Genomic DNA, 24,439 nt, shown 5'->3' with positions numbered 1-24,439 from the left:
CCAAAACCATTACCAATCTCTTTGGCGACATCGGGAAAAGCACATGACGGCGGAGAAAAGCTCACATGCTCGTAAATCGCTCGCCAAATGGATCGACGTCAGCCAGCAATTTCCCGTCGATGTGTGTGTTTTTGTCTGTGTTTGCCAGCCACATATGAAAAGCGAATTTTCTCTGGCCGAGCGCAAAAAAAAAGCAAATAAAAAAAAAGGAAAACGTAAACGAAAATGTCGGAAAATTCGATGGCGGGTTTGAGAGTGTGTGTGGTTGGATTTTTCTTTGGTCAAGTTTTCCTGCTGCTGACTGCTGGTTGCCTGCTACAAATATCGGAAAATTCCTTTGAGGATTTGCCACAAAGACGGAAAAGCCGCTGCGGCAAACCTTTGATGATTCTCCACACATCTCGCCATCCCTCTCCGACTCGCTGTCTCTTCCCCTGGCATTTTCCGATAGTGTGACAACCCCCTGAAGAAGCCACCCCTCTTCGTTCGTGGCAGTGGAAAATGTGAAAATGTGTTTTATGGCCCGCTTGCTGGCTCTCTTCCTCTCTCTCTCTCTTCCGCCGCCGCTTTTCCGCTTTTCTCGAGTGTGTCGGCTGCTGCTGCTGCTTCTTCACGTACTTAATACTATTTGACTTTTTGGGGAAAAGCATTTCCCGGGGAAAACGTGTGTGTGTGTGTGCCAGAGTGAGAGTGGCAGAGAATGTGGATGTGAGTGCTCCTAAGCGGTTTTCCCAGCTGCCTCCGTTTTTGCTCCTGCTTCTGCTGCTGCTCGATGGCCATTCCTGTTCGCCTGTTACATAATTCGCGTAATTTATTCAATTTTGAGAATTAATTTAATTTTTCTTTTCACACACGTGAATTTTCCGCTATCTGGATGTATCCGAATGCATTCTTTCTTCAATCAGTTTAAAAGAACTCGGTTTTGAAGACCGCATAAAGTGGGTTATTTTGTTTTAGGCGTTACGATACTATTACTCAATGGGCAACTAATCGATCAACTTTATTATGAAAAGAGGATCATTTAATTAACCCACAAATACTTTCAGAAAAGTTTGAACTTTTAAGTTTGCACAGATTAAAAATTTATAATTTTTTTAACTTTTTAGAATAAAACTGTTTTACAGTATAAATTTTAACCATCTATACATGCTTCAGTATAAATTAAAAAAATTTATATTAAAATAATTTATTCAAATTTATTTTATTAAGATTAAGAGACTGTACAAAATAAAGTTTGTGCTGCGTCGAAAGTAATAATCTAAATTAAGAAAGCAAATAAAGCTTCAAGAAAAAAGTTTGAAGAAATTCCATATATCCATATATTAAGCAGGCATTAGCTTAATCAAAATTTTCAAAAATATATTTGATTTGTTAATTTAATTTTCATTTTATTGAAATAAAATAAATTTTAACACGTTGCGCCTAAACTTATGCTACCAAAATCTTTGACTTCTTTTTAAAGGTTCATGAGTCGAAATCGCTCTTACCTATTGAATTCGCTCTGCTACATTTACTACGTTCGCTAGAACGTTAAGGTAATGTAAGGAATATGTAGAATATATGTAAAATAATAAACATACGAAATTCTAAGCATAGACACAAGCCCTTTCGAAACGAATTCGAACGCAGCGAATTCTAAAGAAATACGGCAGACCCTTGCATACTTTTCGGAGGTTGCCGTATAGCGCCATCTATCGAGTGGGCCTCATTTAAAATTCCTATTAAAATACGACAAAAATATTTATTTATATTTTTCTTCTTAAGGTATCGATGATGTATTGGGTTCTTTATTAAAAATATTCTACCAGATTTTGACAGTAATTATTATGGATTTTGTGTACAGTAATGGCCATTCTTTAACGGTAATGTACAGGGTAACATGGGCTACGAACTACCGAAATATACAACACACCATACTCAACAGATATTTCCAAGAGCGTTTTCAACAGATTGCTTACTAAATAATTACAATGCTTACAATGTCCTTTTGAAAGGAGCCTGAATATGTTGCCACCGATTTCTGTAGTTAAACTTGGTTTGTGTATCACTCCAATTTGTTTTAGATCCAAAGCTAATACTAAAGAATATTTTGGTAGGAGAGTGTGCCGGCTTAAATGAAAATTGCATTTATTTTGGCATGACAAATGTAGACGTATAAAATTAAACTAAACATGTACTAAATTAATATGTAATAATCACAAATACGCGCAGCTAACACAAATCCGATTGCATCCCACCGTAAAAATAGTAATTGCTTTATATCACCAGTTGGCCAGGTTCCCTTCTCCGACTTGTTGCTTCTACCTTTCCCGTCCGGGATCTGGATTTCCCAGCCCGGACTGCACCGCTTTCTATCACAAGGGAATGTTTCCTTCGTTTCCGTTTCCGCTTTCCACACTCGCCCCAACTTCCGTTTGTTTGCACGCTGCGTCCTTTCTGGGTTCCAAAATCGATTGTCAAAAGAAGAGTACAGAAAGGTGGAGTTTGTTTTTGGGAGTACAACTTAGGGACGGAGTGAAGAACGTTGGGAGAAAGTCGTGTCCTAAACTCTGCACCGATTCGGTTTCCGCTCTAAAGGATCTTGTCTACAATTTGTTATGTTTTCAACCTACTTAAGTTCAGACTCTTTTCTGCTTGGTCACAAGAATTATACCTCGATTGAAGTGTGTGTTGAAGTGGGGCTCTACGTGGGTACTCCTAGTTAATATCTATTCATAGTTCTATGTTAATTCCATTTTGTATTTTGTGGTATGCAGAACAGCTACTGTACGGGTGTATATATATATATATCCATGGGTATATATTTAGAATCGTCTTCTGGATACCGATGCGTTGCGTGTGTGCATCTAGGTCTGTCTGTCTGTATAAACGTACAAAGCGCGACGGGAGAAGTTTCAGAATGCGGTAAAGCTACGTCTAGCTACAATCCTGCCTTCCTGGGATCCCAACCGCCCCCCGCACTAGGCCCCAAAACCCCATTCTATGTACAGGTGATCTCTAACGTATGGTAATAATGATAAGCCTAGACTATGAACAAATCCCACAGGCTGTCCGCTTAGCGGATCATGTGCAGTTTCCATCGCAGCACAAAGTAGGCGATGATGCGCAGGGCAAAGAAGATTCCGATCAGGGCAACGGCGTCCACCCAGAACAGAGCGTTATCCATGGACATCTCCTCCAGAAACTTCTTGGGCACTCGGTAGTGGCAGTACATTTGATTGCACTGCATCTTGGCCCGATCCATTCCATAGATGGCTACCATGGCACCTGAATAATACAGATTTATGTAAGTTAAGAGATAGTGTCAAAATAAACAGATTCGAACTCACCTTCGAAGCCATAGCGCACATAGCTGACGTAGGTGACCCACTGCAGGTAGCCCGGAATGGTGTCAAAGTTCACAAAGAACCCGGAGAACAATATCGTGGGTATGGTGGTCACGGGGCCGAGGAATACGCCCGTCTCGATGTTCATCCCCGCCCCGATCAGCAGACCCAGCGACTGGGCCACCAGTGAGTTGAGCACGCAGATTAGCACGAACATCGAGACCCGCTCCAATTCCATTGGCTGTGAGGTTAAGTAGTACACCACCAGGACATAGACGCTGGAGAAGACAATCTGCAAGGGAATATATCGAATTAGATAATTCTTCAATGAAATTGTTTAAGATTAATCACCTGAAATGGCATGTCCGCTATGGTCTTGGCAAAGTAGAAGGCCTTCAGCGAGTACCAATAGTTGAGATGCTCCCGCACGAACACTGACATTTCGGTGGGAACTGCGAATTAAAGATTCCAGATTATTTTTGGCTGCCAAAACCTCGAAATCGATCAACTCACAGGTCAGAATGGTGGGCATCATGGCCGTGAAGGTGGTGAACAGTGAGACAAAGAAGATGCATCCCGCGTTGCTCATGATCTTGCTGGCCTCGTTGCCCACATCATAGTAGATCATGCCGATGATGGCACCAACGATCACGTGGGAGAAGAGTCGCATGTGGGTCAGCATTTTGTCGCGCAGGATGGTGCGGAATGAGCGTTTGAGCAGGATCCAGAATTGCGTCCAGCCGCTGGTGGGGAAGCCCGTCTTGTTGGGCAGTGTGACCACGCTCTCGTGCGAGTCCAGCAGCGATGTCATGCAACCCACAACGGCACTCGGTCCTCCGGATCCGGAACCACCCACTGCATTTTGGGTGCCCTTCGAGGAGCTAAAGCTGCAACTGTCGTCCACGGCATTGGTCGGCATGATGACCACGCTGCAGTCGGAGTTCTGGGACTGCTGCGTCTCCAGCTTTGGTGGTTTCAGCTCCGCAGGATCCTCGACGGGTAAGGATGCATCCAGCTGCCTGTCTTCCAGCGGCGGCTTCTCGTCCTCCAGGGTCAAGATGGCCATGGCATTATCCGCTCCGCTGCCAGTGCCCTTGATAATGTCATTGTGGCATCCCTTCTCGGCCAGCGTTCGTACATAATCCTTGTGCGCATACTTCTTGCAAGCTCCGCTCTTGACCGCATCCACCAGCTTGGGTACAGCATCGCCGTACTCGCCGGACGCCACCTCCAGGACATAGTCAGCGGGATTGTGATATGAGGGGCATTCGTAGCCCAGTGATGATAGGTACGGCACCAGTCCCTTCACTCGACCCTCGTAAACACACTGGCCCTGGGCCAGCAGATACAGATGATCGAACTTCTCGAAGAGTCGCGCCGACGGCTGATGGATGGTACACACTATGGTGCGGCCTCCCCGGGCCAACGATCTCAGCAGCGATATGAGCTGGAAGCAGGTGGAGCTATCCAGTCCGGAGGTGGGCTCGTCGAAGAACATCACGGGTGGATTGTTGACCAGTTCGAGGGCAATGGACAGTCGCTTCCTTTGGCCACCAGACAGATTGCAGGTCAGCGTGTTCACCGACTCCTTCAGGCCAATCGTCTCGAGAATCTCCTCGACCACCACCACCTTGGCGTAGCTGATCATGTTCTTGCCCAGCTTCAGATTGGCGGCCACCATCATGGCCTCGCGAACAGTCAGATTGGCGATCAGCACATCGTCCTGCATGATGTAGCAGGAGAGCTTGCGGAAGCGGCGCAGATTCCGCTCCTTGCTGTTGATCAGTACTGAGCCGCTGAGCTGGGAGGTTCTGTAAAAGGTGGGTAGCTTCATTAGTTGAACATTATTAAGTTTTTATTATCAGTTTATAGTCATTTAACATGACCACTATCTCTACAGTCATCTGGCTTAAAAAAGCTTGAAGTTCAGTTACGTGCCCATATCAAAGTGAAACCGATAAAATGGTGTTGGCTGACTCACTTGTAGCCCGCCAGGATGTTCATCAGCGTGCTCTTTCCGGCTCCAGAGGGTCCCATGATAGCGGTGATCTCTCCATTCCGGAACTTGCCCGATACGCTCTTCAGAATGGTCTTGCATCCGCGCCGATGGCTATCGGTCACTGAGTAGGATATATCACAGAACTCGATGTCCACCGGCGGCCGTTGGGGCAGATGGGACAAGGCGATGGTGCCCTTCTTCTGGCCATTCGGACTACCGCCGCTGTTGTTGGCCACCTTGGGGGCCAAGGCATGGTTGTTACCGCCCAAGCTGCCATTGCACAGGTTGTTCTGTGACCTGGAAAGGAAGCAGAGATGAGATTTGCTTAGTTGCGAGCTATTTGATTGGTATCTCCGGTGCATTGTGTTGATTCCTACTTGGGCCTTCTTTTCAGGGCACTGACACAGCAGCCGTTCTTGGTCAGCTTGGTCTGCACCAAGGACATGGAGCGCTGGTGTCCTGCATCGCGCAGCATTTCCGCATAGGCCGCAGCATAGGCGGCGGACCTCCGGCGACCGACATCCTCCTGGGATTGCGATTGGGAGGCAGCGGTCTCGAAACTGGAGTTCTGAATGCCCCCACTTTCCGCGCTGACGCACCGGCTCAACGTCAGCTCCATAATTATCCTCTAATTATCCCAGCACAACACTTGTCAGCGGCTCATGATGCCGCCCCTAAGCGACCTAAATCGTCAATCAATGGATCAATCAGCAGCGTCAGTCATTTAGTTCGTGCCCCCTCAACGATTTGCACATTGTGTCACAGCCATCATCCGCCGCCACCCATTCATCCATCCATCCATCCATCCATCCATCCATCCCACGTTGGAAAGAGCAAAGTTCACTCTGCTGTTGTTTCATTCATGAAACGCCAGTCATACCTTGGGCCAAAGTGCCGAGTGCGTTTCCATTAGTGCTCTGCTCGCATGCCGTCGACCGACTTCGATTGATAAGTCCGCCGACGCCGCCGATGCAGCGGGCCAATGCCAATTAACATTACATCTTTTTGGGTGCAAATTAGTTGAGCTTATTGGTCAGAATTGATTGATTGGGAAGCCAACGACGTGCAAAGCGGTCAGTAATAAGTAGTTGCTTTGGGGTGTGCAGCACGCGGGGATTAAAGGTCAGTGTATCTAGCTGAACTACTTATCACTGGCGTGCTGAGAACTCGGGGAAACCTAACAATGTAAGGCGGAACAGTGAAGCCTGCAAGATGATGGACTCCTTAGAGTGTGGACTGAATGACCAGCAGAAGTCCTATAAAAGCACTTTCTTTAGTGTGCATTTTCAGATAAAGCTGCATATAAATTCATAAACAAGTACTATATCACAGCGTCTTCTTTGTTTCCTCGCTCCGCAGTTTCGTTTAGCAACTTAGCACACGCATCATAGACTCCATTTGCGTAGAGTAACCAATTAGCTGCTGGAATCCGCTGCAATATAATTTCTATAATTTGGACCTGCAACTCGAGGCGCTCGCAAATGGCAAGCCATTAAATCGAAATTGGGGGCCAGGCGGCGGGGAAAGTCAGCTGTTGGCGGTGGGCCATGCTAAGTGAATACAGATACAGATACAAATGCAGATACACATACAGATACAATTGCGAGACTAGTACCAACACACTCCGATAAACAACTGCTGCCTTGCTTTGCTTTGCTTTTGCTTTGGCTTTTGCTTTTGAATAGCTTTGCTTTGCTTTGGCCTCTTTCAGCTACAGCTACGATAAATATGACTCTCAGTATCGGACAACTTTTGTATGGGTGTGTGTGTTGGTTGGTATATTGATGGCATTGCGAATCATTTCCCGCGAATATCCCGGTGCACGAGCACCCAGAGCGAGTACATTTCAAGTGCGCATGCACCCGGAGTGCAATGCTAACGAACCAACCTGAACCCAACTCAACTCAACGAAGACTCGACGAAGTCTGAAGCACTTTGTCTTTTTGTCTTGCGAAATGCACTCTTAATGGCAGGGATATGATGTAGTATGCAAGCATATACCATATATATATATATATATATATATATATAGAATAGAATAACAATTGTGCGCAACTCCAGGCAAGTTGTCTTTGCGATTCAGGCACTCAATTGGATTCAAATGGAGTCGGTCACGCAATCCCTTCCGGGTTCTTTGATTGCTTATCAATCTTAATGCGTGGTAATTGTTGCCAGGTTCGAACTTCGAAGGCATCGATGGCGGCCCTACTTAATTGATTGATAGCCAGTCATAAAGCAGCAGCTGCTACTGCTACTGCTGGTAACTCAATCACTTGATATCTGCCGGCTATTGCACACTTTAGTTCTAGTTCTAGTTTCTACATTTTCTAATTTTGTGAACCTTGGGGCCGCGGGGCCAGCTACATTACATTGTGTTCGCACTGATTAGGCACAACCGGAAATATCAGCTGGCGTTAGATCATCCCCGCTTAACGACAATTAAGCGATTTATAAATGTCTGGAACTGAGGGGGGCGGTGAGTCCACTGCGATTAATAAAAGTATTAATAAAAGCCAGTGTGCCAACGATGGTATCTTGGACAGCAGGAGTGGCGCCTTTTCGAAAAGCGCCAATTAAAGCTGATAAATTCCTACGTATTCATGTGGAATTTCTATATATATGTGGTGAAAAACAAGTCTAAGATCCTTTACGAGCTCTCAAGGAGAATTCAATTAAACGTGCGTCTATAGTGATTGCCAAGGAAACGTCATAAGTATTGAAATATAGCAACGAAAATATGATGAAGCAAGCATTTTTGGAGTAATAAACAGTTTATGGTCACTTAGACCCGAACTTTGGGTAGCAATTATATGGCGTTAACATTTCTGTTTAAGTTAATCACAATTTTTAGGAAAATGAAATTAGTCAGCATTTGCTATGGACCCATCTATCTATATCTATGCCTTTAAAAACACACGTGGTCTCAAAGTCGGAGTCAGTCAAATTATTTAAGCATTATGCATGGGAACAATCATGTGGCTTTAATTCCCGGACCATTTACGCTATTAGGGAAACGCGGCAAGGCCAATCAAATATGCAAACGGACATGTGGGCGGGAAATGGTTGTGGGGGCGGACATTTGGCGAGCGTGGGAGAAGGTCCTGTCCAGGACCGCTGCTTCACTGGAGGAGGATGGGGAGAAGGTCAACCTGCCTCGAGTGTGTGTGTGTGTGTTGGCTGGCTGACTTTTGCGGTCGTCCGCGCGGCTCAAGGGTGCACAGGTTGTCAAGCGAGTGGGGAAAAACTTTGGGGACGGCGTGGCGCCTCAAAGTCTAACACAGCAAGTCCGCACTTTTATCGTTGCTGAGTTTGCGGCAAACTTCACATTACATAACCGGCCGGCGTACACGTCGCGTACTCTTGTTCACTTGCCAAAAAGTCACATAAAAAAAAGAAGGAAAAATCACACGTAAAAAGTCAGCCACGTGGTGGTTCAATAGAGGGTGGCAATTGGCTGTTGAAGCATTTTTTCTAATAAGCACATAAATATTTGAGGCCGAAAACCAAAACTGACGGAGTGCCGCACACAGACGCGATGTTGCCGCAGGACTAAAAGGCTGAAAAGCCGAGCAAAGTCCAACTGCTGACTGCGGCACGACGTTGGACAGCTTGGCGGCTTGTTCGATTTTTCCAGGCATGCGGCGCCGCGAGGTCCTTCTGCTGCCTGCTATCCTGCTGCCACGTGAAAGGGTATATCGCCTAAACTGGCAACTATAAATAGTTCCTTGATTTACTTTCTTAAATTATTAAAATAAACTTGGCACGAATATGTGAAAGCTTTTCAAAAATCAGAAACTGTCTTCACTTATATATATAGATTTTGGGAAAGCTTAAAAACACTTTGAAAGCTGCAAAATATTTTGCATTCTCTTCAACTAAGTATTTGTTGGAACAAAAATATTAAAATGGCTATGACCATTGTGGGCATGGGATTTTGATAAAATAGAAAGCCTTAAAGCGAGGGAAGCCCACATTCGGTGCTGCTCTAAGGACCCGCAGGACCTCCTTTGTCTGCCCGCCTTGTATTGTTTTGCTTGGTCTTATGGCTTTTACGGCTCTTTGCCTTTTGGCGGCGTTTCATTCACTGTTACTTGTTTTTTTCCTCTGGTTTTTCCCCCCTCGCACATATGTGCGTTTGCTTGTGGCCTATTATTTATGGCAGTGCCGACAGTGCGGGAGAGAAGGGGGTGTAGGGGGTGGAGCGGGTCAAAAGGACACGTAGGATAGGTTGGCATTTAAGGCGCTCTTTATGGCTGCCTTCCTGTTGGCTACCCGCCCCATCGAATCCTTGGACCTGGGACGCCGCCAAGCAACCTGAATGCTGGAATTGTGCAGCATTCGGAGAGGCTGTCCTTAAAAAGGACATTTGCCCATCTGCCCGCTAGTTTAATTACATTTGGTGTACCTGCACTGATTGGTTTCAATGCCAATAGATTTTCCATTTGCATTTTAATTAAATTGTTTAGGAAAAAAAAGTCCTAGGCTGATGGGGCAGACAGTGTTTCAGTGTGCCAGCGTTTCAATTCTAATGCAACTTAAGACGCAGGATTTTTAGTTCTTGAGCGGCAGCTTTAGAATTTCTTTACAACTCTGCATAATTTATGAGGAGGCGTGGCTGGCACCATTTCCCTGCTGACACGCGATTTGTGAGACGGAGTCGAGCCATCGATTTTCCAGCCATTTGCTGCTGCTTCTACTTCTTCTCCTCCTCTTCATCCTCTTCCGGCACACCTCTAATGTCCTGGCAGGTGGCATGTTCGGAGCGGAAGGAAGATATGAACATTACAGATGCGTGCTAATTTTGACTCGACGGTCTTATTAATAGCTCCCTCTCCAAAGTACCACTCCCCCCACGCGTCGCTTTGATTTTTATAATGGTTTTATGCGGTTAGGTGTTAAAAATAGAAGTGTCAGCTCAGTGGAAAAATGACTTGTGACAGCGTGATTAGTTGCCTGATACCCGCTCGCCTTTCCACCCACTTAGCCACTTGCCCACAGGAAAGTGAGTGTCCTTGGAGCTTGCAGGAGCGGAAATTGCAGTGTGGCCGCTGCAACGAATGCCATACCATACCCAGCAGTTCAGGGTCAGAGGACACATTTCAGTACACTGCCGCCTACATAATCCCCACGCAGCTGGAGTGACAGGTTCCTGGGTAACCCTAAACCGAAACGGTCTCCCATTCCAGCCTAATCCCGGCTAATGCAATTATCTTTCGGTACATTTGATGATTTGTAGTTGGAAATGTGTGTTACATCATTGCAAGTGTGGTGCGTAGTTATATTAAGTTTATTATAAGTTTAACAACTCACCCGTGGTTGTTCTGCTTCAGGTCGTTGGTCAGCTTCAGTTGGCTGAGCAGTGGCACTGGCTCCTGTCTGGAATTGGGACTCGCATTCGAATTTGGATTAGGATTTGGATGCGGATTGTCGCTGGCCGTGGAGAGCGTAGTTAGGGACATGTTCCCGCTTGTGTAGAGAACGGCATTGGGTGCCGTGGTGGCCGTCGAATCGGAGACTTTGTTGGGACTCTTGGCCGCCGGCAGGATGACGGCGTGGGAGGAGGAGCACTTGTCCACCAGCGGGACACTGGAGGCTTGCAGTTCGTTCATGATTTGAGAATGCGTTTTAGTTACTGCTGCAATCGCTATTGGCATATGGCATCAGCATTTGGCTCAATTGATTTATGCTTTATAAATAGTTTTGTGTTACGTATTTGCGAAACTCGTATGCTGCTATTTAATTGTTTAATTGAATACACTGGGCATTGGCATCTGCATTGGAAGTACACGTTTAATGTAGGCTGTACCACTCAGCTTTCAGCTTTCAGCTCTGCAACGAAAGGGAAATGGGAAAAGCGATGCAAATCGAGCATAATTTAAATGGAGGTGTTGCCTCTATTGATTTAACAAGCTCACACAGCCATATGCGTACATCAAGCACTCTTAAACACTCTGTCCACACACACTCGGCATATTACATCACATGCCAGGAAGTACCGCCCACCACCACCACCCCCTCCCCACTCAGTTCTAAAGGTCTTCGGCTCAATAGTTGCTCAATGGCAGCTAGCAGCATGAATTTCTAATTACTGAACAATGCCCAGAGGCCCAGACACAGATACAGATTCAGATACATATACATATACGGATACAGATACAGACGCAGACACAGATACAAATACAGACAAAGGCCCAGTTGAGAAACGACGACACCGTCAAGAACAACCGATAAACGCTGAATTCAATGCCAGACACTCGAGGGCTCAGGGAATGGGCTTCGCAAACAGCTGTATTCGCCGCTGTCCGGCCAAGAAACACTGACCAGTGCATTAGCACCGGGTTCCATTCGAAGATATAGTGATTCCCAGAGCTCATAGAGCTCATAGCGCTCCCAAAGTCCACTGCATCGGGAGTTGGGAGCTGGGTTTGCCTGCACTGGGAGCCAATTTTGCAGGTGGCCGTCTGATAAGATTTCATACTTGTGCCGTTTGGCGATGAGAATTCCGACTTACTCCTACACTGGGGTGAAATGTTATCAGCCGAATCAGCTATAAAAGTCTTTATGGGGAAAGTCTGGAATTCTCTACAAGATTTTAAAACCACTGAATAGATTCAGGTTCCATTAATACCTTTATCTATATTTTAAAGTTGGTATATAAATGGAATAAGTTACAAGTTTGTTGCTAACCAATACTCTTAAAACATTGTTTATTTACAACAATTTATTTATTTATCAACAAAAAATTCTGGAAAATTTTCTGTACTGTCTATTATATACCAAATATCATCTCATCACAAATAAACTTCTTTTTCTTTGTTTCCAAGCCAATTTTAAATTCTTTTTTGTAATAGGAAATAGTTTCCACACTTTTATAAATTGAGCATGTAAACAAATTGAGAGGATGTTTGGTTTTTAAAAACTGAATTACTTGCTCGGATATGTAGTTCGATTTCGGAGCATGATAAATACGCTTTGCAGCCTATGGCAATGTTTATGTAATGCTAGGAAGGCGCGTTTCTCTCAGTGTACACGAGTTTTTATTACAGATTTGTTTGCAGTTCGATTCGCGATTAGATGGGCCGACCGATAGGCTTCCTGCTACTGGGCGCGGGCTTCCTTCTCGCTAATCGCCTTCATCGGAGATGTAAGGCGCGTAATCGGCACACACTGCGAACTACGGGTATACTACCGTAGTTATATGGCTTATCCGTGCGACTCAAGTTGACTTCACTGGACGGCCAGCTGTTTGACGGCCATCGACTGGCCATCGTTATCTGCTGGCAACTTGGCACACCGGCACTCGAAACTGGCCACGCACAGTTGCGGATTTACTAATCTGGCAATCAGGCCGCCGGACGATAGGGAGTTTCGAGTTTGGGGTTTCTCAGAACTGGGCACTGCGTTCACAGATTTCGTGGGTGGATGACCCGAGATGAGGTCCTACCCTAACCGAAATCCAAGTAGGTCAGTCTGTACAGTGTACACCCCCTCGCGAGACTCTGACCCCCGAAAGTTGTGCTGGCTCGATCTGGTTTTTGGTTTTTTTCTGTCTTTTTTTCGGGTGGCGTGAGCGGCTGAAGACTTCAGCCTGCTCAGATGTGTCATCTGCTATTAACAAATGGCGTGGGGCATAAACATTTGAAAACAACAGCCACCGCCGGGAGCGTTTTGCAAATAATTGCTCCTGCAGAGAGAGCGCAGGCGCTCTACTGAGATACAAACGGCAGGAAAACATTAAAGATACATATGGCTCCTACAGAAAGTGGGCAAGGGGGGGGGCGCGGTATGTTTCATGTAACTCCGGCTGCGAAGTTTATTATGGTGGTGGGTTCACAACTGCGACTGCAGATTGCAGGAAGGCCGAGAAGAAAAGGAAAAAAAGACGCAATTACTCCACTCGTGCTCACCTTTGGATTTCTATTAGGTTGGGGCCTATTTCCGAGAAGAGCAAAACACAAATGGCATAAAACGTGTTTTTGGTTTATTAGCATTATATATTTGTTGTTTTCTTTTTTTTTTTTTGGCCGCTGCCAGAAGAGACCGTATTCACTGTACCGCTCCCGCGCACATTAGATACTTTTCGGAGCGCTTTCAAATGCTAAGACTGCGAGATACTCGTGCTCGTGCATTGCCTTCTTTGTTGTACTCTGTGTTATGGTCGCGGTAGCCAGCAAACAAACAAACAAACAACGCCAGCTATTTAAATGCGCCACAATTCGACGTTTCTACGGTTTTACGGTTCTACGGGAGTGAGAGCAACAGCACCGAAATACCATTAACAGATGGTAAGCGAAGCACTCCAGGAATACGCCAATACGCCAAAGTGTATCTTGTGCCCAGGCGAAACGTGTTTTTTTTGGATTCAACGCGATCCGATCCGTTCTGTTCCGATTGGACTCGATTCGACTCGATTCCTGCCCCGAAAATCCCGCTCGACCGCAGGAGGCAACAACATTCAGGCAGCGCGAACGACGAAGAACTGAACGCAAACTGAAACTGAAACTGCGGCGGCTGCTAAGCTACCAGCGAACAGCAACCAGCCACCAGCTGCCAGCTGAGAGCGCTTTCGCTCGCGAGTATCCGTTCTGGCATGCTGGCACTTTGGTACCCGTATCTGTATCTGTGTGAGCCAGCGCAGCCATCCGGATAGCGTCAGTGCTGGCTGGCTGCTTGTGTACCTCATGTGGAACATCGACATTCAGATACTTGGTATGTGCTGAAACAAAGATACAAAATGTATATATCGCTCTATTTGATCGTTTAGGAGTAGTAAGATATTGTAGTTACAGCATCTATAGATGCAGATATAAGATACTCATGTATCTGATGCTTCCTCTACTGTTGAAATAAAGTTACATAATGTATCTATCGCTGTATTTTGTTCGTATATACATATGTTGTACGATTTGGTAGTTACAGCAGCTATAGCTGCAGTTATGAGATACTTTTGTATCTGACGCTCTGCCTTGCCAGATACACGTAGTATCTACTTCCTGTAAACCATAAACTTTGAATGAGGTACTAGGTACAGGTACGTAGCGAGAGTGCCCTTCCCATCACTCGGATACTACGGCTGTTTCGTCAATGGGGAAGTCGCAGCTCTCTCGCTTTGTCCGACGTTCAATTCAAATGCTGCCATACACTTGAATTAATCCGCCTGTGTGCGTGTGTGTGTGCGTGTGTGTGTGAGCGGTAGTGCGCATGGCGCATAGGTGTGCGTTGGCGTTCCGCTGCTCCGAAAACAGCTGACTGTAAACACACACAAAGGCGGACGGCCCAGTGGGAAATCCAGTGCGATTTGGGTTCAGCTGCACTTGGATTTGATGGAGCGAAACTCCCCAGAGAAGCCGAGAGGAGAGAGAGCGGGGTACACGGCGAAAAAAGCGGTTATTTTGTAATTAAATTAGGCAATTCCCTCTTTTTTTAATAGAGGTTAAATCTAGAATTTCCAAATGGCAGTTGGCAGTACGCGCACGTATTCAAACCATGTTCAGTCTAAAGTCTAGATCAGAAAAGCCCTGATAAACTTTTTATAGCTACCAGCTTGATTTCTCACACTGTAGTTACTGGATATCCCTGAAGAGTTTCAGTGTTTTCGCTTACATTATTAGTCTGAGTGATAGCGAACTTTGAACCGCACGATCGCAGAACAAAGCACTTGGAAGCAAACAAAAACAATTGCGATTTCTTTGAAGAAACGCGAGGAGGGGGCAAATGGAAAGAGGGGAGCTGATAGCAGCATGAGTAATCCTCCCCCCAGTTTCCACATTTTCTCCTATTAAATTGCATATCATATCTCAAACAAAGCCAAAACGTGATTCTATATTGCCAGCAGCAAGACTCGGGGAAAATGCGCAGTCGGGGGACCTTTAATCGCATCGACCTTAATAATAGTTTATTTTCATATCAGCCGCCAATTGTTTTTAGCTTCTATGCACATATTTAAATTGAGTGCCAGCTCTGAACGAAGCCTACATATAGCACTACTAATATGTGAAACTGTTTGCGAGACTCAATTTGAAATATATACTAAAGTGCCAATGGACGATAGCCAACTCGATTTCGGTTTCGGTTTCAATGGCTTCCATGGCAATGGGAATGCCCTATTAGTCTGGAGTGTCATCGAGTCTTATCAGTTAATGGAATTGCCTTTCGCTTAGAGCCAAGTGCAGCTGCACTTTGCCGTAATGTAATGCGAATCTGGCAGGTACGTTTGGCCATTAAGCCAAGTTGGGTGCAAATTGCAGTGCATTCGCAGTACTTTCAGGTGTTTTTGCGGACTTAAAATCTCGAATCACAGCTATGGGCACCCAAAACAATTGTCAGTGCATAACCAAGTGCTCGGGTACGTAATTGATAGCTGGCTATAAACGAATGCGTCAGTGGCTGGAAAACGTGCCAGACACACTGTTTTCGGGGGCTGTTAACAAACTCGTTTTCAAAAATCCCGCGGTGACTAATATTCAAATCTTGCCATTCGTAACGGAAAAGCTCACAAACGCGAAAGCTGCATTTCAAACAAAGCTTTCGACTTAAGCAAGTTTTCGAAATAAGCATACGGCGATTTCGAAAAAGCTTATTTCGAAAAATAGTGCCCATAAGGCGGATTATTTGAAATGAAGCCGAAGAATATTAATCAGAGAAATTCCCAATGATTCGGATCCCAATATCGGAAATACCATTCAAGTATGTTTCATTTATTTAATTGTTTTATTTGGTTCTCGAATGCGGTTAGTTTGGCGTTACAATTAGTAGAGTTTATGGTACAGATAGCAGCTAGACGTATATTAAAAGTCAGATTTCCACGAACTGGTGGTGCACGTTGAACAACCTCCCACTTCCTCCTCTATCGTCGCTTAGTTTCACTGGCCAACATGGTTGCTGTCAAATCGCCAGCGGATCTGGAGCAATCCTCAGGTGGACTGGCGTATCTTAATGCTGTCCCGATCCCGTTCCCGATGATCCTGTTCGTCGCTGTCGCAGTCGCCGCTCTCGGCGGTGTCCTCATCCTCGCCGGCGGAGCTATCCTTGGCGAACAGGTGCCTTAGGCAGCTCCGCTTCACGTATAAAAAAGCGCACAGGGCGCAGAGCAGAAAGATGACGCCCACGGAACTGCCGATGATCAGGGCACGCACTTTCCGCTGCGATGGCACGTCGATGAGGAGCTCGTGGCTGGGCACCGATTGCTGCATTTCGGTGCCCACCGCCAGGACCTGCACCTTGAACAGCGTGTCCTCCTTGAGGTGGCGCAGCTGGTAGTAGTTGTCGAAGGTCTCCGCGTGGCCGATGAGGAAGTGCTCCGGCTCCTTCCACCAACGAACGGCGTACAGGCGCAAGCCCTCCAATCCCTGGACGGGATGCTCCCAGTGGAGCAGCCAGCCCTGCTGGTTGCTAATGGCAGTGAGATTCCAGGGTGCTCCCAGTCCCCCGGCTGGGGCTGTGACCTGACCCAGATCGTGTTGCAGCTGCTGGGCATCGAAGTCATCCGCTCTAATGGGCGAGGCTGCACAAAAAGGATTTGTTCATAAATATTTTTAACCCCGGAGGATAAAACAGAATCTTACGTAGCGTTTGAAAGCGGAACTGCTTGCTGAACATGCCGTCGCCGTATTTGTCCTGGCTGAGCACCATGAACTCGTACTCCTTTCCCGGCTGGAGATGCTGCACGGTCGCCTCCATCACCTTCTTGTCCAGCACGCGAAGGGTTCGCCATTCGGGAGCCTCCATGAGCCGATACCACACAGTGTACTCCAAGTTTGGGCGCAGGTAACCTAAGAGGCAGGGTACATAAAACAAACTGAGCTTAGAAACTATATACTTTAAGAGTTAACTGGACTGAGGACTCAAGTTGACATGCAAGCTGTGATGCAGTTGGCACATGATGGTTGCACACTAAGCTTCCGTGCGAGCCCATCAACGAAATCCCCACACACACACACACACACTCCATATCGAATGCGGTGCGGAGCATCTGGCCTGCGTCCATTTCCACACCCAATTACACCCATTTTCTCACCTGGCTGCCAGCGTATGGTGATGCAGGTCTCCGTGCTGTTGGCCGTGAGATTGTACGGTGCCCGCGGCGCGATGTTCTCAATCATGAGCTCGGCCTCCGCCGTAATGGTGGCCGCCTCGTTGGTCGCCGAGCACTCGTATATTCCACGGTCCCCCTCCACCAATCCCGTGATAGTCAGATTGCCGCCGCTGAGACTGAACCTGTCCGCCGGCAGCGGCTCCCCGTCTTTCTGCAAATTGGTCGGATGCAGAGTGAGTGGAGTGTCAGAGCACCGGAGGCGAAATCGGAGTTACACCGGAAAATCAAAGGAAATCATAAGAAAATAAGCAATTGAGGCCTTTTATAGGGTATCAATAGGGAAATGTATGAGCTGAAAATGGTAGCAACTATACACTTAAGTTAAGTTTTTAATGGCAGCAAATCTAATGGAATGGCAGAGAATATAACTTTGATGGTGTGCCTTTATAATAGCCATGGCCACATGTAACCACTTTTTTCATGCTGTGCACGGGGACAGGTAGTACTGTCCGTATGCATAATTAAAAATGCAATCAAGTGAGACTGCACGCTCTCCCCTTTTGGCATTACCATTTTTCAGCCGCCTTTCGCCATTTTAGGCAGTGCAAAATGACAGTGCGGAGAGCACATGGACAATATGGACAATATGGACAATATGGACAATATGGACAATGTGGACAATGTGGACCATATGGACTCACCCTGCTCCAGACAATGGAGGGTCGATTGTTTCCGTCCCGGTCGATGGCTTCGCAGGGCAGCTCAGCGGCCTCGCCCAGCTTCTGGATGTAGATGGCCTTGGGCGTGACGCTGAAGATGGGCGGTCGGAGCACAATCACGCTGATGACCGGCGATGGTCCGTCCGTGCCGAGGTCGTTGTAGGGCGTGCAAGTGTAGCTGCCGGCATGATTCTCGTCCACCTTGGCGAAGAACAGGCTGCCGTTCATCTTGTAGAACACCCCGGGCACATTGTACGAGTCAAAGAGCAGGCCATCCTTCTCCCAGCGCAAATTCTTTAACGGCGGATTCGCACGGAAGTGGCAGTCGAGCACGGCGGGCTGGCCGTACGGCAGGAAAACCTCCGGCGGGGCGTAAATCACCTTGGCCTTATCTGGGGCATGCCACATTAAAGGGTATTATCAATATAAATGTAAATTACAATTTATTATTTAATTTAAAATACCCACATTGTATGTTGAGAAAGGCCTTGGCCGTCTGCAGTTCGCCCTCGCTGTTGCGCACCTTGCACTCGTACTCGCCCAGGTCGCTCATCATGGTGGGATCGATGCTGAGGCTGCCATCGGGACCCGTGTAGAATCTACGCACCAGATCCTGCACCTCCTGCAGCAGCACCCCGTCCTTGTACCACGAGGCCTGCGAGTTCTCCGGATTCTTCTTAACGCAATGGAAGAAGGCGGTCTGTCCCTCCTGGATGGTCTGATTCACTGGGGGAATGCGGATGAGGGAGCCACCCTGGACGGCCAGGTGGTAGGCGGTGCCATTGTTGCGGACCGAGGGCGAGCGATTGGGGAAGCTAACTTGGCAGTGGTACCATCCCTGGTCCGATTCCCGGATGGCGGTCAGATTGACGGATGCGCGTCCAAATTCCGGATGGTTTTCGACCAGATGCAGTCGGCCATTAAATAGCTCATTGGTGGAGGTCTCCTGCTCGTACCAGGTGAAGATTTTCTTGCTCTGTGGGCGAGGCAAGGTGTGTGCGTATGTATATAGTTTGTGTAAGAACATACCAACCATAAAATTGCAATTGAGAATTGCAACTCTGGCGTGCGATATACCTATGTAGATACAAAATTGTCCCTGCTTGGCAGTGATTTTGCTGCGCCATCTCGCCATGCAATTGCAGTTATAAATCATGAGCAATGCGGAATCTATATGGAGTGTACGCCCACGCACACTCGCTCTGTAACCGTTGGTGTGCGACGTGTGTGTGTGCGATTGTTTATGCCCCCCGATTTCTCCCCAATTTCCCACCCATGCACCATTATCATTTTCGCAAACTCCCGCTGTGGCCCCACAACAGAGGGCCACCCATTTTCCCCAGCCACCGCCAGTTACACATTTTCCCGTAACCATGATGGTGACGTAGCACAGCGGTGGGCCCCCAAAAACCCCACAAGAATATAACAATAACTATGGGCGTGTGGCGAGGGGAGGGATGCCGGAAGGGGTGTGGCACCCATGCCGCTACTTTGTTGACAAATTTAAATGGGCACACGTGGCGCGGTGCACTTGAAGTGCTCAATGCTAGCTCGCCCCTGAAATGGGATTCGAATTTAATTCAGCACATCGTACTATTCAAGACCAAAAAGAGATTCTAGTTCAACAGCTGCCATATAGTGGTCTATAATCGAGTATTATAGTGAGCTATCACAATAATTAGGTCGATGACGAACTAATGCATCAATTTATTATTCAAACACCACTTCATTTCGGATTTGTGAGCTGTCCATTATAGTGAAAAAGTGCACGCCATAAATCAGTTTGATGCGCTCAAAAACTAGTGAACCATTCAAAGTTACGGATTTAAAATGAAATAGCTCGGTTAAGCATTTAGCTGCATAAAATATCTTGTGGCTGCCACAGTCAAAATTATCACACAAAAATGCGCATAAAAAGTTCTAAGCTGGCCAATAGATTATGGCCATGGTAAATGGATAATAATTCAATTCGAAAGCTGTTTTTTGTTTAAGCTTTAGCTTCTTTGCCGTTTTTTTGCCTGGTGGCATATTAAATTATTTTTATTTTAATTAATGCTGAATATATTTGTCAATATTTATTAAATATACGGCCTGGCAATTATGCTCATGCATAGGCGACACGGCGAAACAAAAGTGGGAATAAAAAACAACGCCAGGCAAAATTATAATAATGGGATGCGAGTAAACAGAATGTGTTTGCGTTGCATCATATGGCAAAGAGTTGGGCAAAAAACCGCGTTAAGCTTAAATTATTTAAATGCAATCGAATCTGCTGCGGTCGCTGGCCGCTCTTCTAATTGCTCTGCCACACACATTTTTATGCTCGCTTTGTTTGCGCACTTGACTTTCGTCTATGTGGCTCATATGCTATAGTATAGTATAGTATAGTATAGTATATAGATATATGCCATATAGATTGTTGCATTTGCCAGGCGGACTGGCACTAGGACTGTAATACCCCATAAACCGCATGCTAGGGATTCAGTTTTCCCGGTTATTGATAGCCAGCGACCGCAGAAAGGCAGCTGTGCAATGGGATATGGGCTGCGTTTAATTGTGTGCCGCTCCAGCATCGGATGCAGTGCGGGTGTCAGTTGATCTATTGACATTAGGTTTGTGCTTTAATTGAGATCGGGATAGATAGATAGATGATGATGATGATGCACCGTGCGGCATCAATGTCACCCACATGGCATCACCCGTACTTATCGTACTCGAACTCGTAGGTAGACAGCCGCCTTGACTAGATTATGATGCACTCAAGATCCGCCCAGTCCGTCCTGCGATTTGCAATCTCATGATGATGATGATGATGGTGATGACTATGATTATGTGCAGTACACCCAACTGTGTGCCAAGTGTCGTCTGCCGCCGCACACACATTTATCAGCATTATCTAACCAATTACAAACGTAACTTGATTTATCCGGTGATTTTGCCGTCGTTGTGGCGCGAAAATATGCAGCCCAGCCTCGCAGTGGCCGTGAAAGTCGCTCGGCAATATAGAATATGGAATAAATATACTATACTATACCATACTACTATGCATAGTATACTCGGTAGTACGAACTTGCCATAAATCAGACAGATTATGCATATTAGCGCGGACTCTAATACCGCGTACCGCGAATATTTGTTTAATTACCCACCATTCCGTATCGGAGCGAAAAACCCATGCCAAAGCCCATTTTCCAGCGCAATTAAAGTAGTGTATCTATCAAAATGACATCATGACCCGCTGACCGAGTGGACAAAAAGCAGAGGAGCACAATGGAAAAACGGGGAGTGACCACCGAGGAAAGCGGAACAATATCAGAAAAAGAGCAAATTAAGTTAGTCAGCTAAGTAGGCAAAAGCATAAGCGGTACCAGCATGGGGCATCAAGGGTTAAGGGGGTCAGATGTGGACAGTTGATGGCCACTGATGACGGGCGTGTGCGATGAATGGCAATTCACTCGATTTAAATACTAACGCGCGCGCGGAACATATTTGTATCTGAAACTCGCACTGATTGTCTGCGGGAGGCGCGGGGGCAATGCGATGAATTTGCAATTGAATTAAATTGCATTACTCACAGTTGTCAACAAAATGCCAGCCATTCAATTCGATTGAATCCAATTGAAATTGATTTCAACTGGTCCACTTGCCCCGCCGTCTTTGATGTCACACTTCACATTGATACTCTACACTCTACGCTTTTTGCGATTTGTTTTTTTTTTTTTTGTCTCTATGCCATCTGTGCTGGTAATTTAAAGTGTTTGACGATACTGTAAATCAGTTCTCGATGCCTCAAATTTAATTTAAATGCAACACGACTGCAGGCGGGCAAGGGCAGGGATTCGACCAGGATGCAACCCGATCGACGGCATGTGGTTGCGCTTTAATTAGTAGCCAAGGGCGGGACCCACCACCAGCTTCCAGCTCCCAGCTACCAAGCCCCCCCAGCCACCAACACAGCCACCTTGGTCACCCCGTGCTCCGCGGGAATGGTGGATGGGGAGTCACCCCACTGGCACGACGATTGCATTTTCTGCGATGCGATGCACTGGTCAAAAATAATGCACTATAGTACATTGCAACAACAGCAGCAATGAAAAACCATGTTAAATGATTACCAGTAAAAGCAAAATAATGATATTTCAAATAATTAGGAATAGCCTACTTAAAGTATTATTTCACTTATGGTAAAATGAAAAAAGTTTAATATTAAGTGCTTTTATTAAGCCGTCGACTCATCAATGCTTTAAAACCAAATAAAAAATTTCCTTTTATAGAAAAACTGCATTTTTGGAGTCCCGGGGAATTATAAAGAATTTCGTTGAATTGAAATTTAAATCGCACAAAAAACTGTATAAAATATTTTGTTAAATTAAACGGATACAAATGCAAGGATATAGGGATTTTGTATTTTTTCCTTCAATTCCTTATTTAAATTCGCACACTTTTTATATGATTCGCCCACTGGGATTCTCGCAGTGGGGTCGTAAAGTCTGGCCCTTTTAATGAATGTGGGAGCCGCGTTCCATGCTGCGCTCCACCAGCAGCAACGTCCAGCAGACGCAATTAAGGCTAACCAAGCATTCCGGACGGGCCCTGGTCAGTCAGTCAGTCAGTCAGGCAGTCAGTCCGTCCGTGGTTCGTATTCCGGGTGTTCATAGTCCGGGGATCGGGGTCCGGAGTCCGGGGTCCGGGGTACGAGCCACCTACGTGTCTGATAAAATAATAATTTCGACAATTTCATTTAAGAACTGCGTGCGCGTCGGCGTGAGCCATAAATAACTGAGTGGGCAGCTCAGATAAAAAAAAAGAAAAACACTAGTCTTTATTTACATTTCTCGCATCTTTTTTGTGGCGTAAGTAATATTAAATAATAATATTGGCAGGTTATGCACTCTTTCTGATAGCCACAAAATAATCACTTCATATCCTTAAACGACACCAAGGACCAAACTTACGTCCTTGCTCCAGTGCACCAGGTAGGGAATGGGGGCATCGAAGGGAAAGTCGATGTTGCAGTTGAAGACCACGTGGGAGCCCACTTTGGCCTCCAGGTTGCTGGGTCGCCTGTGATCGCGGGCACCACTCGTGCAGGATATGTTCATTAAGAAGATGATCGCCAGCAGAGAAAGCAGCGCGGATCCGGATTGCCGGAATGTTCTGCTGCGTTTCGCTGGCATTTTGATGTATGATTTATGTATTCTTGGCGATTCTCACTGGCTGCACTTGTTTCACTCGGTCAGTCACACACGCGCGGTGTCTTGCATAATGTTTCCGCGTTGCCAGAATGCAGAAAATCAAATTAAAATCCAGCCACGAAATCAGGTCAATTGGGGGCCTAAACGAAGCGCAGCCTCTCACGCGGAATACAGAATTTTTCTAAGGCGCACGAAACCCGATCCGTTGTTTACTATATCTTTGTGCGCAGTTCCGTTTTTAGTTCAGGTTTTGTATGACATAGTATACGGTGGTGCGGTGGCAGCTATGTTGTGGCTCGATTTCGAGGGTCGCGTACTGAACTGAGCGGCTGGAGAAGCGCTACTGAATGCCGAGTCCGAATCGAGATCAGACTGCAGAACGAGTGACAGTAAAGGCCGAGCTTTTTGTGCTGATATATGCTGCACAGAAAGAATGTGGTGGCTGGTTTGATTGAGTGCCAAAATAATGTACTAAACAGGAAGCTGTGAGTAGCAGAGATTATTCAGTCTCATGTGAGACATACTCTCGTTATCAGCATAGAAAAGTATAAGGTGATCTGAATGTTGTACCTCTTTCTCTCAGTGTAGCACACTGAAAAGCCGACCTACCCAGCCGATCAGCATTTCTATGCTGTGATCTTCTCTCTTCTCTCGCCTGTCAAACGTTTGACTGCAGTTGACATTTGACACACGCCCACGCCAGCTGCTTTGATGGGGTCTCCTTTGTCTGGAACGCGTCTCCCCCACAATTCGCTTTCGCAAACGTTTATTCACTTAAGTAATTAGCCGATCGCCAAAGTGTTGCAGATATTGCATTTGGCCTCCAGAGTGAACTATCCCAGCGGCAAAAGGCGAAGATTAGGCCATTTTCGCCATTGATTCCCATTTATGGGAATTCACACACTAAAAAACGGGGTCAATCGCTCCTCCTAGTCGGATATATCCAGTGAGGATCCGAATTGTACGGAATTTTTGTGAATTTCATTACTTTAATTGCCCCAATGCCAGCGACGTCTTCAGGTTGGCCACGCTGGCGTATGAGTGATATTTTTGTGCAAGCAAAGGGGCATCAATTAAGTCCAACTTCCGGGATATTTTAGATACATAGTACATAGATGGACTGAGGCAATGAAAACACAGGTTTACGTTTTTATTTGATCAATTTC

At 46.2% G+C, this 24,439-nt stretch overlaps 2 protein-coding genes across 4 annotated transcripts; both read right to left on the bottom strand.

Annotated features, from left to right (window-relative positions):
- Positions 1–1,744: 1,744 nt before the first annotated feature.
- On the bottom strand, positions 1,745–13,813 carry LOC6526808 (ATP-binding cassette sub-family G member 1). Of its 3 annotated transcripts, none has more exons than XM_015197985.3 (7): positions 13,233–13,813; positions 10,636–11,154; positions 5,308–5,622; positions 3,840–5,137; positions 3,678–3,778; positions 3,330–3,618; positions 1,745–3,267 (listed from the first exon to the last, which is right to left on the bottom strand). In XM_015197985.3, the coding sequence occupies exons 2-7, from the start codon at positions 10,977–10,979 to the stop codon at positions 3,056–3,058; spliced, it is 2,559 nt and encodes an 852-aa protein (XP_015053471.1). In that variant the 5' UTR covers positions 10,980–11,154; positions 13,233–13,813; the 3' UTR covers positions 1,745–3,055. The 3 variants fall into 3 exon arrangements, with proteins under 3 accessions (XP_015053471.1, XP_039226393.1, XP_015053472.1); XM_039370459.1 differs by lacking the exons at positions 10,636–11,154; positions 13,233–13,813 and adding exons at positions 5,703–6,008; positions 8,479–8,880; XM_015197986.2 differs by lacking the exons at positions 10,636–11,154; positions 13,233–13,813 and adding an exon at positions 5,703–6,122.
- A 2,199-nt stretch (positions 13,814–16,012) lies between these two features.
- On the bottom strand, positions 16,013–23,627 carry LOC6526807 (protein borderless). The gene is made up of 6 exons (XM_002087873.3): positions 23,034–23,627; positions 18,547–19,054; positions 18,061–18,470; positions 17,342–17,570; positions 16,890–17,096; positions 16,013–16,828 (listed from the first exon to the last, which is right to left on the bottom strand). The coding sequence occupies exons 1-6, from the start codon at positions 23,253–23,255 to the stop codon at positions 16,239–16,241; spliced, it is 2,166 nt and encodes a 721-aa protein (XP_002087909.1). The 5' UTR covers positions 23,256–23,627; the 3' UTR covers positions 16,013–16,238.
- Between the last annotated feature and the right edge of the window lie 812 nt (positions 23,628–24,439).

The sequence above is a fragment of the Drosophila yakuba genome, chromosome 2L, assembly GCF_016746365.2.
Source record: "Drosophila yakuba strain Tai18E2 chromosome 2L, Prin_Dyak_Tai18E2_2.1, whole genome shotgun sequence".
NCBI lineage: Eukaryota > Metazoa > Arthropoda > Insecta > Diptera > Drosophilidae > Drosophila > Drosophila yakuba.
This window is presented reverse-complemented; position numbering and strand designations above follow the sequence as displayed.